Below are 18726 nucleotides of genomic sequence, written 5' to 3'. Positions count from 1 at the left end.
GAGAAGCCAGAAAGTGAGAGTAAACAACATTTTGTCCGAACCACTGCACACCAACACTGGATCACCCCAGGGCTGTGTACTTTCTCCAATTATTTTCATTCTATATACCAATGACTTCTATCCCATTTTAACAATGTTCATACTTTCAAGCAGGGAGGTGAGACCTGTTTCAAGTATGCAGACGATACTGCCATCTTAGGGCTGATTAAAAATGATGAAAATGATTACAGAGATTGTGTACAAAACTTCAGCTCATGGTGTGTGGAAAACTATCTAGAACTGAATGTGCAGAAAACTAAAGAGATCCTATTTGATTTCAGGACCAAAGTAGAAAGCAAACCAAGTGACCACCCTGTAAGCATTAAAGGGCAAGATATTGAAATTGTTACTTCATACAAATATTTGGGTACAAACATTGACAAAGAACTGGTCTGGAGTGGGCATACAAAAGCCCTCGCAACAAAAGGGAGCCAGCGAATGCACTTTCTGCGCAAGCTGCGTTCATACCATGTTGATAGGACCATATTGTCACTCTTTTATCGATCCGTAGTTGAAAGTATAATGACATATGACTCTGTAGTGTGGTACAATAGTGCTAGAAAGAAAGATCAAGGAAAACTCAAAACCATTGTCAAACAAGCAGCCAAAATAATAGATAGACCAATGGATTTTGATGAGGTTTGCAGAAACAAAGCAGTGGTAACGGCTGTCAAGCTGTCAAGGGATTCCAGTCACCCCCTGAATGGTAATTATGTCAAGTTAAGAAGTGGTAAAAGGTGGCAGTCAAAGAAATCCCGCACTTCGAGATACCTGGGGAGTGTTTCATGAAACAATTAGTCGGCGGTTTTCACCGACTAATATCATGTTCACCGACAATTCTTTTGTCACCGACTATTTTCCAGGCCTGTGATTGGTCAAATTTAGCCGGCGCTGACTAAATTGGCGGTGAACATGATATTAGTCGGTGAAAACCACCGACTGATTGTTTCATGAAACGCCCCCCAGAACTCTTTTGTTCCGTACTCAATCCGTCTGCTGAATGATATATAAAATGTAAAAAATGTATCACTTGTATCCTATTCTGTTCTATTTGATTGTAGGAAATTATCAAAAATATATCTGTATTTATTATAGCACACGTATATTTAATTTCTTACAATAGCCATCTCTTTCTCAAATTAAATGAAAAAGTCTCTTTTCTATTTATACTCACATGTCGTAATATATTGCATGTTTATTAATACTGATCTCATACTGCCTTCAATAGGTATTCATATTTTATACATACTGCACTGAGTGCACCCATATTTAGGTTTCATGTATAGGGACAATAATTGTTGTGGATCTATCGGAATATCAGGATATATACATGGTTATTTTTCCACCATATAGAAAATAACTATGATAAATCTCTTTGATTGTTAAACTGTTTGTGGTTAATGTTTTCCTTTTTATATTCTATTATCATGATGATATAATGAGTCAAACTAATAATAATAACAATACAAATAATAATAGTAATAATAGTAATAGTAATATTGATAATGATAATAATAATAATATTTACAATGTTATATTGTTTTGGTAATTACTCTAAATACATGAACAAATCAGAGAAAATATCTATATAATGGGCTATATGTTTATTTTCTCTATATACTCGTTTTATGTTGTATTTATCATGTCCCATTTACATTTTATTTATTTTTCTCTGTGAACAGTGCATGTAAACGAAACGAATTTCCTTCTGGACCAATAAATTTGAATTGAATTGAATTGGATTGAATCTTAATCCAGGAAGCCTAAAAACATGGATAATGTGACTTTTCAACGATTTTCCATGACGAGGAATTCATTTATGTCACTATTATTTATTTTAAACTTGCAATTGTCTTAAATAGCATAATGAGCCAATTAGCATATGGACTTCATCGTCATTGTTTATCTATAAAGCCTAAAACTGGTGATGCAACATTTTAAATCACTTTTGAAAGACTACACATTGATTCATGAGAAGATATTCACTGTAGATGTAGTATAATGAGCTTAATTAGCATTTACACTGTATGTGCAATATGTAATAATGTTGCTAATCTTAATCCAGGAAGACTGAAAACATGGATAATATGACTTTTCCAGGGTTTTCCACGACGAGGGATTCATTATGTGACACCAGTTTTTATGTTAAGTAATGCAATTGGCTTAATGTGTAATTATTGTATAATAAGCCTAATTAGCACATTTGTAGAATATCAATTATTTGGGACTCTATTCAACTTCACAAATTGTATGTCAAGTGTACAGTGGGGGTTATAAGGCAATGTTGTCGAACCTCATGAAATGTCTAGGAAATGACGGGGTCATCATACGCATTGATGGTTAGGCTTCAGTCATTGGATTTAGAGAGACTTTCGGAAGCACACTGAAAATGGTTAAAGCAGATGATAATGATGGAATTGATGATGTGGTGAGACAGATACGTACATAGGCCAGGGATGTTGAAGTTTACTAAAGCCAGAACCCTTGATAGTACAAGCCCGACGTTGCTCAAGCTTGTGGCAGAATCCCTGGAAAATTCATGTTATCCATGTTTTCAGGCTTCCTGGATTAAGATTACCAATGTTACACAGGCCTTATATGCCTGCGCCGGTTCAATTAATTAAGATTAGTAACCACGGAGATCCATTAAAATACATAAGTCTAAAACATATATTGTGCCAAAGATTCCAAAGAGGTATTTATTAGTATTCAGTGTCAAAGGTACACCGATAATAAATTCCCAGTGTGACAACTGGCTGGCATCAATGATTCAAACAACAAACAAGAATCATTACAAAAATAGCTTACATGCAAAGCTTTACAATATGTGGTACAGGTATACAATGAATGATAGCGAAAGAGCAAAGTAAACTACACTGTACACTAGAAAAATATCAAAGAATAGAAGAAAAGAATAGAATGTTCATATAAAGTACAAATGATAAAACACAAGTCGTTCGTCAATAAGCACTAAATACATCGATCAGGCGGAGAGCGTTGCCTGAACAATGACAGCAGTCCCAACTCTTGTCCCGAGGGAAATGGAAGTGGAACCATGGTGGAACCATGGTGGAACTCTGTTAAGAAACAAAACCAAGCCAGGTCTTAAAAAGCTGCGGGGGGGGGTAAGCGGACACTTTTTTTTTTTTTTGGTAGTCCAAAAAAAAAAATCGCAACGACTCAGTCAACCGAAAAGTCGCTCAGGGGGGGGGGGGGGGGGGGGGGGGGGGTGGGGTAAGGTCACTTTACGTTAGCCGTGGGCATAATTTATTTATTTATTTTTTTTTTAAATTAAAAAACAAACAAAAACAAAACAAAACAAAACAAACAAAGGGGGGGGGTTATTTTTGTTAGGGGGGTTTACACACATAAAAATACCAAAGGGGGGATTTGAACCCCCCAAACCCCCCCCCCTACGTACGCCCCTGCCAGTGGCATATACCAGCTAGGTGGTCGAAACCTAAAAAAGGTTTAATGGACAATTCAAAGAGGGGTGTAACAATTTAAAGCAATATAGGTTTACTCAAAAACAGAATATATCTTGTTAATAAAAAGGGTCTGACAACAACATTATTACATATTGCACATATATGCTAATTAGATTACTATGCTAATTATACTACATATACATGTCCTATCTTCTAAAATTGCACCATTTTTAGGCTTTATAGATAAACAATGACAATGAAGTCCATACATTGTACATATATGTTATTTATGCTATTAAAGACAATAAATAACTTGGAATAAAAAAACTGGTGTCATAAATGAATTCCTCATCATAGAAAACCATTGAAAAGTCCTATTATCCATATTTTCAGGCTTCCTAGATTGAGATTAGCAACATTATTACATATCGCACATATGCTAATCAAAATATTATGCTAATTAGGCTGATTATACTACATATACATGGAATATCTTCTCATGAATTAATGATTAGTCTTTCAAAAGTGATTTACAATGTTGCATTGCACCATTTTTAGGCTTATAGATAAACAATGATAATGAAGTCCATACATTGTACATAATTATGCTAATTATGCTGTTTAAGACAATTGCATTACTTGGAATCAAAAACTGGTGTCTACTCATAAATGAATTCCTCGTCATAGAAAACCCTTGAAAAGTCGTATTATCCATGTTTTCAGGCTTCCTGGATTGAGATTAGCAACATTATTACATATTGCACATATGCTAATTAGATGATTATGCTAATATGGCTATTAAAAAAAGTTGCTCAAGGTTGCCAAGCTGGCAACCAAGCTGAATTTACTTCAATACCCATCTGGAACACAAAACAAAAAAAAAAAAACTTGTACTTATCAACTTTTCCAGGTCTGAAAAACTTTTACAGGACTACTAGGGGAGTTCGAATATGTCACACAGTACACAGCGGTACATAAATTGGGCGCTATCAAAATTACGTAATAAGGCTTGATTTTTTGACCCTGTGGCAAGGTCGCTAGGTTTTTGTCTGGACTATTTTTTCGCCATCGCCATCATCGGCTGGTAGCAAGTAAGTAGGAGAGGTAGTGTTGGCCAGAATCTGGACTAATCATCCCCCCACTCCTCGGTATGGATTTACGCCCCCGAGTTGGTATCGCCAACGTCGTGACGTCGTCTAGGAAATTGTTTGACATACAAAGAGAGTAATATTTGATATCAATATTTGCATTTTTTTTTCTGGACGTCACCGATAAGTTATTGTTCTGAAGTTTTCTACAAATGGTCCTACTTCGTTCGCATTTTCCTAGTCTTCAGCGAAAGTTTCGTGAACGACATCCATGCTCTTTTGGTGAATCTCGATCCTTAGCCTAAGCTAATTGGGCCAAATTTAAATCATCGAATTGTTGAACATCTTTAATCAGGCACAAAATTAACGGAAATAAGTTTGCAAACCGTGCATGCAGCCATCCGTTTACAATACAATGGTGCTCTCTATTGCACTGATCAAGGTGGATTTTTGTTGATATTTTAATGTAAGCTTGCGTAAATGAATTCGAAGTAACAGCTGTAATAATTTTGTCTACAGGAGATGAAGTTGATAATGCGGTCAACTATTATTTTGGTATTCGCCACATCCTTTGTTTTAAATGTCTTTCTCTACATCAAGCACCGGCCCGGTAAGTAAGCTTCGGCACACAGCTCTATAATTAAACAGCTCAATTTTGGTAGTTTTTTAGTGGGAGATTTTAAATTTTACATAAATTTGCTTCAGTGTCTTCTTCCATCATTTCACATTCATAAATTACCGGATTTACAGAAAACATTTTGTTTTCAATTAAAAAAATAAAAATATGTTACCATCCATATACATTGCATTTGATAAATTAGCTGTTATTTTTTTCTATTTGGTTTCAGGACGTGGCTGCCACGACCTGAAACCAAATAGAACAAAATTATAGTGCCGCACTATAATAGTAAAGTGGCTGAGGTCAGCTGCAACTTAGGGGTCACGTGATTTGTATCATGGACCAGGCCTATCAGTCCAACTTGATGAACAGTACTATAATAATTAACAAGTTAAACGAAAAGGGGTATAGGTGTGGGAGTGGTCGTACTATCCTCTTTTTACCCCCTCACCCCTCACCCTTTGTTAATCTCCTTTATTTGTCTTTCTTTTCTCACTCTTTGCGCCATTCTATTTGCGTATCATACTCCAATGTGAGCAACCAAGATAATTTTTAGTCACGAATTCAATGATGTACTACGTTTCTTAACAATATGCATGTGCGGTTATGGTATTAACAACACAAATTTATATATATATATATATATATATATATATATATATGTGCATGGCTCCGATCAAGGGCACAAAAGTGTTACATATGAGGTGAATTTTTAAAAGTCAATTATAGACTGTGGCAACATTATTTTTGCAATCTGCAAACATTATGCAACACACAGCTACAAAATCAGACCTTACCAAATTGCCGTTAAACGGCAATCAGTAGCCAAATATCACATCATCAAAAATGTTACGTACATATTACTCGGTGTCCACTTCATGCTGATATTTCTCTTATAATTTAATTTTTTCTGACAAAGTACATTAGATGTTAAAACAAACCGTAAACAAAACTTAAAACCATTGCCATATCAACTTTTTTCAAAAACAAATGTGGACATCGAGTTATGTACAGTACATCTTATTATCTACACTCACTTGTAGATGCTTTCTCTTTGCCTTATTGTCAGATATGGTTTTGCATTAGTCTAATAACGACTTCAATTGAAGGAATGATGTGTTTCCTGAATGAAACATAATTTGCAATGTGTAAATAGTTTGTAAACTACTATTTCAGGACTGAAATGTAAGATTTCTGTACTTAATCGTACATAACTGTGGACACCAAAAGTAAGTGGTTTTACATTCAAATTTTAATTCTGGTTCCTTAAATTCATGTTTGTTTAAATGAAAATGCACAAGGGTGCAATTCATGCTGAAAGAAATAAATTGATTCATTATGAAAATTTATTTCAAATTTTGATTGGCAGTAACGTACATAACTCGGTGTCTTTTCATAACCGTTACGGTGTCTTAGTTATGTAAATGACATGAAAAAGCTCAAACTGCAATATTTTGTAATATTCTTCTCACCAAATCAGACATTATTGTGTATGTCTTATACATTGTTTACTACCTTACCATAACAAATAACAAAATATAGGTGGTCTTATTGAAGAAAAAAAAACATGGTGTACGTACATAACTTGTCACGTACATAACTTGGTGTCCACTCATTGTTGATTAAATCACACATACAAGTTAAAATGGGGAATCCAATGTTATCAGTGCTCTTCATTCACCTATATACACCATTGCATTATCATTTTGAAAGAATACAATATGTTTTTGTATAGATTCTGTTGCATGGTATGTACATGTACATATATGTACATAACTGAAGGACACCAAACATTTTCCATTTACAGAAATCTGATTATTTTTAAAAATATGACCCAGAATGAAATGATCTGATTGGAAATCAAAGATAAAGTGAAACTAAACATTATAAGCAAGCTTGTAAATAAATCAATTATTTATACACCATTCTTCAGTTAGTAAGATTTGAAAATTTGCAGGACACCAAAGTTATGTACATATTACAAAAATTGTATCACGTGTAAATGGAATAAGAAAGTAAAATAATAGGAATTAACTCAACAGAAATGTTAATTATTACATAGATTTTACATCAAGATAAAAAAAATCACAAGTTTTGCATCCCATTAGTAAAAATATGGTAACCCATTAGTGCATGTTTTAATGTAACATTAAAAGTGCTAAAAATAGGCCTTTTTCATCATAAAATTGCTCTAAAATCTTTAATTTGAACTCAATGAAGCTAAAAACTTGTTTGGAGCTTCCCCCAATGGTACTTTCTAATACAAAAATGCTAATTTGTGTCTGGGTCTCATGGTTTTGGATAATTGAACAATTTCCCAGTGTTCAATCTAAGTGTACCCTTGATCTGAGCCATGCACATATATAATATATTATGTAATAAATATATATTTTGAAGCCTGTTCATAATATAGTCAAGTGAACTTTCATGAAAATTAATTCCTTTACATTAGAAATGAGCTGCTTCCGGATCCAAAGTACATGTAGGACGTGCTTAAATTAGACACCACGATGTCGGTTTGTATTATGTCTTTGGGAAAAGATAACAACAATTAAAGCGCTCAATCTACTAAATTGACTGTTAAACCTATTACACTAAATTCCGAGACAAATGAAGTAGTGATGGTAACGCAATATGTTGATGATTTTGATCAACTTCGTACTATGTAGCTTCTGTGATATTGGAGATAGGTAGGGCGATGAAAGGCCTCAACAGTGACCTTGATGGGATGGTAGTGACTACGACTACGAATTTTGAAAGAAATTGGGATAGGGGAAAGAACCTAGAAAGGGTTCGCAAGCACTGCGTGCAAAAACCAATGGGATTTGGTGCAGGTTCTTCATTGAAATAAAGATCGTTCTGGGGGCCAAAAGCGTGAACCCGATTTGCCCCGTACACAATGCGTGTAATGCATAGGCGGAAAACGTACAAGATCTGTATTATGACCGGAGTTAAAGGCCCACTGCACTACTGGTAGCTACTTGCGCCCTCTATATAACAAACAATGCCTAATCGGTGACCATTGGTCCCCCATGATCCTCTTTTTCTTATGTTAACTGAGAGCTGAGTTGATGAGATAACCACCTGTCCAGTGACCTTGCAGAGCGGTCTAATCCCTCCTGTAAACTACGGCAGATAAGCTTTAAATTGTTTTTTCTCTCTCTCTCTTTATGTCTCTTTATGGGCCGTATTTGGTATGTTTGGAAAGAGGATTTTATGGTTGTTATTTTAAACCACTCTTTTTTTTTTTTTCGAAACACGTGATGCAAAATAGATTTATAGGACAAAATTGCGTCTTAAATGGCCTCCTTGACAAATTTTTAAAATCCGGCTACGAGGTGCCCTGCGTATTGCAACTCGGAATGTCACTGCAAATTTTTAGGGAAAAAAATATATTTAAAGGGGGCGAAAAGCAGTCTGAAAAAATGACGTCATGGCCGATACGTGTTATAATCGGGCGGAAACTCGGCGGAAGTCGTATAGTCACCCTTGTTCAAATGCGATTTACTCACAATTTTCTGTGTGAACATATACCATACTTGGTATCATTCGAAAGGGCACTTCATTGCGGTCAGTTTGACACCATTGTTATCTGCGCGCAATACGAATATGGCATTTTGAAGGTCAGGTTATTTGTCGCAGATAAAAGAACATCTCTTAGACTATCTAGAGGAATTTGTTAGAAGTTTGTAGGATCTAGGATAGTGGAAATAGGAAGGAAGAAAGAAAAGCCTTAAAATGGAGCAGAAACGGACAAAATGGTGCCTGGACGGTTATGCATGAGTGATTTCGAAAATCGAAGAATGAAGTGACCTTGATGAGATGTTAGAGACTATGCCTATGAAATTATTAAAGGAAAAGAACATGAGGAAAGCACCAAACTTGGAATAACACGCACTACGTGCAAAATGAATGCGATTTCCTGACGATAAGGATAAGGAAAACCAGGAGAAGAATATTAATGGGGCAGAATGTGAACGAAAACAAGGCAATGACGAAGGTCGTCATTGCAAATATTAATGGGGCAGAATGTGAACGAAAACAAGGCAATGACGAAGGTCGTCATGGCAATAAGCCTCCATAAGCCTCCATCAGGGGCACGTTCTTTCAATCCAATCCAAAATGTATTTTAACATAATAGGCCTTGGAAAATAGGCAGTTTCAAAGCATTTCACATGCTACTTCGCATGAATTGTTTGGTTAATCAAATATTTACATATCACTTTTAAAATATTTGTTGGAGATGTGTACTTGGGGTGTGCCATTGTGGTTTCAAAGGTTGGGTACAATAGCCCGATATGCGCCTTTAAAAAAAAAAAATCAGTTATCCCTTCCAGCGAATGACACGTGTCCAGGGGCGGCGGACCGACTTCCAAAGTGGGGGTGGTTGGGGGGGGGGGGGGTCAACAAAAAAGCTCACCTACAAAGGGATGATTTCAATATTTGTTTCTTTTTATACATCATATATTGCTGAAGCTTCATACTTTGCAGTTGGGTGTGATGGTCTGAATAATTATTGGCGAGCGAGCACAATCTACAGATTCTTGAGGTCGCAGTGCGAAAAAAGTCCTGTTAGAGGATTAATCACATAACGGAAGACTGAAAAGACCTTTGATAAGTAACATAATTATATCATCTATATAGGTGTGAGCGAGTGAGCTTTGGGGAAAGTGTTCAATTATAGTCGCTTTAAATTAGGAGCACGTTTAATTATGAGTTCAAAAGGGGACACTTATCGAAAGGGATAAGACACTAATTATTAAAAGAAAAAAAGAAGGGCGTGTCAAAGTAAAATTAAAGGGTAATTATCAGAGATGAAAATGGGGCACTTCTTACACCTAAAAAGAGGCATTCACCAGGGAAGAAGAAAGACACTTATGAGAATGGGAAATGGGCATTTTTCAACGGAAAAGGGGCATCCAACAGATTTTGATGGAGGCATTTGTAATCCATAAAATACATTGGTGTTTGCTTATACCGATTTTTTTTTTTGGTGAGAAGTGCGCATGAGCGACTTGTTGCTTCTCTGCGTGCGATCGTACATAAGCGAGGAGAGTCACGTGACGTAAAACCGCCATCCGACCGAAGTTTCGATTTACACTGCAAAAATCGGTAAAATTTCGGCAGGTGTTAAAAAAACCCATACTCCAGAGGCCAATTTTTCGATTTGGGGTTTTTGTCGTTTTTTGGATGTTATCATTAGAATAGAGTTATGTAGTCATTTGAAAAGAATAAATTCATCTGAATCAAACAGAATATAATTAAAATGAATTGAATATATTTCTTTCATGTAGCCTCGGACAACTCGGGTCCAATGTTCCCCAGCATCATACAGAAGTATGATGATCAGACAAATGACGAATCGGAAGGAATTGTTGTTGTCGTTGAAGATCGCCGTGCAGTCGTTGGAGATCACCCAGCTGTCGTTAGCGATCGCCCAGCTGAACTTGACGAAAAAGCAAACAACACAATGAAGGTAAAAATAATCATTGAGAAAAAAATTGCAAAATAACACTGAGTTCCTATAGGAAATCTATTTATTTAGATGATCATATCTCAGTCAATACTCAACATATTCAATTAATTTTCGACATTTGGACATTCTTTTTGATGCTCTTTCAGTAAATGAAGTAAACATTGAGAAATTCTAAAAATGTTTTTTTGATGACATCACACTTAACCACTCTATTCAATTTGAAGCGAGTGCAAAAGTGTAAATTCTACAACCAACGTGAATTCACCGAAGCAAATACCGTAATTTCCAATAATCTATAGGTGCATGATGCTTTCTGCATAGGATATGGCGACAGGATATATGGCGCTTCTCAATTCGACGCTACAGTGCGTCCAAGAAAAAACTAAACCGAGAATTCTCGATGTTTTATCATAACTTAATCACTAATATAATCAATAAATGACACATCTCATTAAAGCTTAAATCCTCCTCTTTCATTTGATGCAACTCATATGATGCATATTTTACGTATAAATGATTTAAAGCAATTTGAAGAAAGGGTACCAATAAATAATTTGGCGAACGGTATGATAACAATTACATTGATAACAAGTTTTTTTATTATGTACATGTACATGCCCTTTCATAAATTATTATGACCACTCGATCAGGAAAAATGAGCCAGGAATAGCAAAGTTCAGTTTGTTTGAAGTACTGCTTGCATTCTATAATTTTATTAAACGAATTCGTTTTCACTGGCTGCCTGCCGTATCAACAAGCAGAGTTGTCAAAAGACTTAACTCCGTTTCGTTGACGATCAGCCATGCACAAAGAAGACAAAAGACTTCAATCCATGTGATAGTGGGAAATGGAATATAAAACAAAGCCTGTGTTTATTTCGTTCTTTTGTTTAATTTCTCATTGCACAGTTGCATATTGATGTCCTAAATCGGCAGAAAGTGCGCAAAAGTGTCCTACGTAAGGCTTGCTCCGAATTATTCAACATACATCCATCGAGAGACCGCAAGCTGACTAAAAAGGCACTCGCCTCAATGCAGCACACCCTTGTCATTGATAAGTATCGCTTGCTGTATTGCTATGTGCCAAAGGTAGGGTGCACTAGCTGGAAGCAACTCTTCCTCGTGGCCTACGGCATCGTCGATATCAAGGACCGTCAGAAAAGTATGCATAAGGAATCCAACTCTGCCTTCAAGACACCGGGCCAACTGGAACAGACAGAGGCCAATAAGAAACTCCAAGACTACACTAACTTTCTGTTTGTTCGCAATCCTTTTTCACGCCTGCTGTCGGCCTATCGCCAAAAGATGGATGGAAGGAATCCGCAGGATCGCAAGCAATGCCCCTTTTGTCATTCTGTTACCCAGTGGTTTATCACAACCGATCCCAAATATCTGAAAGGGAGGAATAAGACTCAACCATATTCGTTCGTTGAGTTTGTTCGATTCGTCATCGCGCAGAAAACACCAAACGATCACTGGACCGTTCAATACGAGTTATGTCATCCATGTACGGTCGACTACGACTTCATCGGAAAGTACGAAACCGTGCAAGAGGATGCAGAGACATTTTTAAGATCGGCGACGAACGATTCCTCGCTCAAGTACCCAGATACTGATCCTGCAAAGCCAATCACTGACAGTTCCAGCGATGAGAACATGGTAAAGTACTACCGCACCATCCCGAACGATGTCTTCAAGTCCCTTATCGCTTTCTTCTATCGTGATCTTAGATTGTTCGGTTATTCCATACCGGATGCTATATGGAGACCACAGTTACGGTTGTCGAAATTACAAGTGAAGTTAAAGGAACTTGGGTAGTATAGGCCACTGTACCCGCTGAGAGAAAACAAAATGATTCTATAAAAAGTTTATCAAATTGTACAGTGGTACTAAAACGGGATATTTTTTTACAACCAAAGTAAATGGAGAAAATATTTCTTTTGTACCAATTTCGGAAATATGAAATTGATTTACACAATGTAAATAATAATTGAGGACCGAATCACGTTTAACAAAATATAAAATAATCTTGATGTCATGGTTGGGAAAAATGGTATTACCTATATTTCTCTCGTTTGTTTATCATTCAGTCATTTCTCCTTTCAGAATGAAATCGAATATAACTTTGATATTTTTTAATTATTCCAGAGAAAGTTTTGAATAAGGGACAAGATTTAAAACCCATACCATTCGTTATTTGTTATTAACAAAGTTTAAATAGCATTTAATAAGAGTTTTTTAATAATTTGTTTAACCTGTGATAACGTGTAAAAAGCTGGGTAAGAAATTTCATCTTTATCGTTTAGCAAAGGAAAATAATGCAGCACAGACGTGAAATTTAATTTCACATTTTGTTTCTCCCAAATAATGAACAAAACTGTGTTTATTTTAAAAAGATATACTGTTTAAAGATAAAGTTGAGTTCTTGGCATGTGATTGCATTGTGAAAGAAAAGATGTGGACTCGATCAGAAAAAGCTGATCATAAGTATTGGTGCGTACTGCAAGGTTCTGGAATCATCAAAATGATAAGAAATTTTGTGGGGTTCGATAGTGGGGTATGATAGTGGGGTACGAATGTATAATAGTGGCAAAACACGCGCCCTTAGATAGCGGGGTCGGATAATTTAGCTAGTTTTACTTGGAAGAGAACTTAGATTTAGGTAGTTCATTTGGTATTTTGAAGTAGTCAGATTTTAAACTACATTAGGGTAATAATTATAGAGTACAGACAAATCTTGAAATTGTCTTTATTTTGTCTATTTCACAAGCATCATAAAGACTAAAAATTAAAATATTTTGTGCAATGACATATATTATGTTATAGAATCAAATAGTATAGGCTGTAAGGATCTTTCACTTTAATAATACACAGGAGAATCACAAGGTCATCGACACCTTCCTATACCACCAAGGTTGGATCTTGTCACCTGAGTTCTCTCAGGTCTCCCACGTCTGTTCTTCTTGGTAGGCCATTTTGATTGGCACGAGAGAGAGAGAGAGTCCGGCGCCCCCGTTGGGACGTAATCAGGGCTAGTTCAAGGCGACCAGCATTAGGGACTTTTAGATTTGCGTGGACCGATTACGTGTGACGTCCATTCAAAGCAGTGCATTACAAGGACGTCGATCGTAGCAATCCACATTGTCTTCGTGCAAATCTAAAAGTCCCTACTAATAGGGGAGTCAGCCCTTTCACCCACCCTGGGACATAATTATCAGTGAATCAAAGAAAAGAATGAGGAGGGCGCTGAAGACTGCCGATTCTCCCGTCCTCTAAGAACGCGGAGGGTCCTCTGGTGCCACTTGCTTGTAAGTTGGGGGCGCTTCGGAGTACCACCTCTTCTATTTGAGAGCGCACCCACGTCCACCGGGGAACCCCCCCCCCCCCCCCCCCCCCCATGGGCTGACCCTTCCAAGGACCATTCCACTCGGTTTGGCCCAGCAAACGGGCTCGTCATAATACTAAGGGACTCCCTTGGCCAATAATTGCCTACCCGAGGGCACGGCCTGCTACCGGTTTATAGAAGCTATCCAGCATCGGTCTTCTCCTTCTTCTTCTCCTTTTTCTTCTGTTTGTTCTGTGCTTCTCTTTTCCCCTTCTTCTCTTCTCTCTTTTGAGTGTACTTAATATATGAAAGATTGAATTTCATGGGAGATGTGACAAGCTACTAAGATCTGGCCGATTCAAACAAATGGTCATGATTCACTGGTCAATATGTCATGCTCTTTTTGACAATAACCATTCTGATCTTCGATATGTTATTTTGAAAAGAAATTTACATTTACATGCCACACACAACCAGTAGCCTAATAGGTGTACAGTGTATACTGTCTTAATAACAAACTTCTCCCTGGTAACAGGTACTCTATTGTGTAATGTGTATGGTACTATGGTTTAGTTTTTATTCTTATGTCCATCATCTACATGTATAATTCAGTATTTGGGTTAGAGCATGATTCCAAACAAGACGATCCATGGGCGATTAGGCAATGGGGCCCTTGGGGGCCTGGACATTTCGGTTAGTACTTGTAATCTTTATCCATATTGTGTGACAATTCTAATGATACATTTTAAGATTCACCAGCTTGATTTTTGGGTATTTTATAAGCCTCAGTGCTTTTTTTTTCTTTCTCTGTTTACGTGTTACAACAAGGTTGTTTTTTATTTGAAACCTTGTTCTTCATCTTGCACGTTTGTCGGCTTCTTTTCAAGACTTAATATAATGTACCTCTGTAATTACCTTTTTTTTCTTTTTGTGATTTCTTTTTTCTTCTTTTCTTTTATTATGTGGCAGAATGTTCTTTTTTTTAGTATTAGTGTACTCAATACAACTATCTTGTTATATTGTTTTTATGATGGAGTTCAATATAGTATTCAAATAATTTGGCTAGTAGCACTTAATTGTGATAATCATCCACCATGACCATAAAATTGAATACTTTTAATTGTCGTGGGTTGCAAGAATTTTATTTAAAAAAAAAAAAAAAAAAATTCATTATTTGAAAAGTTTAGGTACTGATATTATTTATTTGCAAGAAACACACTCTGATAAAAAAGATGAAATGTTGTGGAAAACTCAGTGGGGTGAACTTGCTTTTTTTTCAAGTTTTAGTTCTGCCAGTAGAGGAGTTGCCATCTTGATTAGAAAAACTGTCTCTGTTCAGGTACTTTCCAAATTTAGTGACCCTAAAGGAAGATTTATTATATTAAAGGCAATCATAGATGATTTACAAATGACTTTGGTTAACATATATGCACCAAATAAGGATGATCCTGACTTCTTGTTAAAGGTTTTTGCTGAAATAGATAAACTAAGCAGTCCCATTCTTTTTATAGGTGGAGATTTCAACTTAGTAATCAGCCCACTTGATTATCAGGGTTCAAGATCACAACATTCTAACAAAAATCCGAGTGAAATGATATCTAATTTAAAGGCCCACTGCACTACTTGTAGCTAATTGCGCCCTCTATATAACAAACAATGCCTAATCGGTGACCATTGGTCCCCCATGATCCTCTTTTTCTTATGTTAACTGAGAGCTGAGTTGATGAGATAACCACCTGTCCAGTGACCTTGCAGGGCGCTCTAATCCCTCCTGTTAACTATGGCAGATAAGCTTTAATGGATGAAATTGGACTTGTTGATGTGTGGAGACACTTTCATCCTAACTTACGACAGTATACTCGCCACCAAAAAACACCAAGGGCTTTATCCAGGCTTGATTTTATTTTAGTCTCTAGTAATTTTATAGATAATTGTGTAAGTTCTAAAATATTACCTGGAATACAATCAGATCATTCTATTGTTCAAATTTTATTTAATGATAATCAACCTAAAAGGGGGAGAGGTTTTTGGAAAATGAATTGTCACTACCTTCACCATAATTCTGATTTTGTTCAATTAATTACAGACACAATTACTGATTTTAAAGAAAACCATAAAAACTCAGATTGCAACCCCAACATATTATGGGACTCCCTAAAGTGTGTTATTACAGGGGTTACCATGGAATATTCCTCCAGGAAGAAAAGAGAAAGAAACAGTGAAAAAAATAGGCTATTACTTGACATTGATAAGATAAGACTCCAATTGTCAAATACCGTCCCACCTCATGATGATAATTCCCTCTTGACAAAATTAGAAGAATTAGAAGAAAAGTTGAACAATATTTATGATTTTGAGACAAAAGGGTTAATTACTCGATGGTTAGATGGGTAGAGGAAGGAGAGAAAAGTACTAAATATTTTTGTAATTTAGAAAACAGGAACTGGCATAAGAAAAATATTTCTAGGCTAAAAGACTCTAAAGGCGACCTAATTACTGACCCAGCTGGAATCTTAAGAGAAATTCAAAGCTTTTATGGTAATTTATACTCTTTTTAAGATGATGCTCAAGGATTAATTGATGGTAATGACATTAACGAATCTCTCTTCGATAAAAATTAATATTCCTCAATTCTCGGAAGATCAAAAACAATCTTTAGACACCCCTCTTACAAATCAAGAAATGTATAATGTCATTAAATCCATGAATAGGAATAAAACCCCTGGGTTTGGTGGTATACCTGTTGAGTTTTATATGATATTTTGGCCTGACATAAGTGATATGCTGATGAAATCCCCGAATTTTTCTTTACAAAATGGAATTTTGTCTCCCTCACAAAGGAATGGTATAATCACTCTCCTCCCAAAGAAGGATAGAGACCCTCTCCTCATAAAAAATTATCGCCCTATTACATTGTTGACATCAGATTATAAAATTGTGGCTAAGTGCTTTGCTAACCGTCTTAAGCGTTGCTTATGTGATCTTATTCATAGTGATCAATCTGGTTTTATGAAAGGTAGGAACATTGGCCACAACATTCGTTTAATTTTGGACATTATTGAATATACTGAAATGAATGATATTCCAGGATCTATTTTGTTACTTGACATTGAGAAAGCCTTTGACAGTGTCTCCCACAATTTTCTATTTTTAACCCTAGAAAAGTTTAATTTTAGCAAAGAATTTATAGACTCCATTAAGACTTTATATGCTGGTCGCCATTCTTATGTTTTGAACAATGGTTTCCTTACAGAACGCATTGATATGGAAAGAGGAATTTTTCAGGGATGTCCAATCTCTCCATATTTATTTTTTACTTGTAATAGAGATAATGGCCCTTTCCATACGACAAAACAATTTAATTAAAGGTATTCCAGTCAAAAATCAAGAGGTCAAGATCTCCTTGTTTGCTGATGATTCTGTGTGTTTTTTGGATGGTTCAAATAACTCTTTTTTCCAACTTTTTGATACCTTACATAAATTTGGTAAATTTTCTGGTTGTAAAATAAATCTCAGCAAAACTGAAGCCTTTTGGATTGGCTCAAAGAAAGGAAACGAAGACTTCCCTTTTATAAACCATGGTGTTTCATGGAAGACATCTCAATTCAAATGTCTGGGTGTCATTTTCTCCATAAATGTTGCCCTAATTTATGATCTAAACTACAAAGATAGATTTAGAAAATTGGAACAAACCTTAAATTGCTGGCGAACAAGAAACCTTTCATTAATTGGCAGAGTTTGTATTATTAAGACTCTTGTGTTGCCCCAACTAATATACCTTTTTTCAGTCCTTTCTATTAAATTTCCTAGTTCTTTCTTCAAAACTTTGAATAAATTGTTCTTTAAGTTTATTTGGAATGGAGGTAATGACAGCGTTCAGAGAAAGGTAATGTGCATGCAGGTCTTAAAATGGTTGACCCCTTTTCCTTTGCAACTGCTCAAAAAATGAGGTGGGTTAAACTGTTATTGGATGATAACTTTGATGCTACGTGGAAAGATATTGAGCTATCCTTTCTGGAAAATTTTAATCAAGATGTTCAATTTTTGTGGAAATCTCATGCTCCTGAGAGTGTTCTAAATTCTCTAGGTAGCATACAACTTGCTGAATCATTACGAAGTTGGTACTTATTTAGAGAAGCTACTTTTGAATTTTATGGTAATAAATTTTCAGAACTAGGTGCATGTCAAGTTCTGTGGTATAACAGATTAATTCGTTCGAAATCTAAATCCCATTTCTTCTATCCATCTTGGTACAATAAAAATATATTTAGTGTATTTGATTTATTTAATCCACCTCTCCCTGGCCATAAACTTTTTGAGGAACTTATATTAGATTTTGGTATCCTTGCTACAGACAGGAGGAAATTTACTTTCTTGATTAAGAATATACCAGAGGAGTGGATGAAGAATTTTGATCCTGATATAGTGGGAGTCCATGAAACAATTGTCCATAAACTAGTGAACATGAATAAAGTCCCCAGAAACACGTACGTACAACTTATTACTCGGTTCCCACATCCCGAACAAAAGATATGCTTTTTGGAGTGAATATTTACCTGTACCAGTAGCCATTGATCGGGAAAGGTCCACAATACTAATTTCTTTTGCACTATTGATAGTAAACTGAGGTCATTTTATTTCAAGATTTTCCACAAAGCTATTGCATTGAATGATTTTCTTTTTAAGATTAAACGGAAGGATTCACCTAATTGCTCTCTATGTGATAAAAAGGAGGAAACAATGGTCCACTTA

General features: G+C 35.9%; 1 protein-coding gene across 1 annotated transcript; it reads left to right on the top strand.

The window, feature by feature from the left end:
• The first annotated feature begins 663 nt into the window (after positions 1–663).
• On the top strand, positions 664–12467 carry LOC100889129 (carbohydrate sulfotransferase 14-like). Its single transcript, XM_030981299.1, has 3 exons — positions 664–745; positions 10469–10650; positions 11559–12467. Exons 1-3 carry the CDS (start codon positions 664–666, stop codon positions 12465–12467), a joined length of 1173 nt encoding a protein of 390 aa, XP_030837159.1.
• Positions 12468–18726: the final 6259 nt, after the last annotated feature.

This window comes from Strongylocentrotus purpuratus, unplaced genomic scaffold (genome assembly GCF_000002235.5).
Source record: "Strongylocentrotus purpuratus isolate Spur 01 unplaced genomic scaffold, Spur_5.0 spur5_scaffold_11, whole genome shotgun sequence".
NCBI lineage: Eukaryota > Metazoa > Echinodermata > Echinoidea > Camarodonta > Strongylocentrotidae > Strongylocentrotus > Strongylocentrotus purpuratus.
This window is presented reverse-complemented; position numbering and strand designations above follow the sequence as displayed.

What these genes read in the sequence shown, in the direction of transcription:
- LOC100889129 (XM_030981299.1), top strand. Translation starts at nt 664, where the DNA reads ATGGATTTTGATGAGGTTTGCAGAAACAAAGCAGTGGTAACGGCTGTC. An exon ending in TTCCAGTCACCCCCTGAATG is followed by an intron (nt 746 to 10,468) that starts GTAATTATGTCA and finishes TCTTTCATGTAG; the next exon opens with CCTCGGACAACTCGGGTCCA. An exon ending in AAGCAAACAACACAATGAAG is followed by an intron (nt 10,651 to 11,558) that starts GTAAAAATAATC and finishes CTCATTGCACAG; the next exon opens with TTGCATATTGATGTCCTAAA.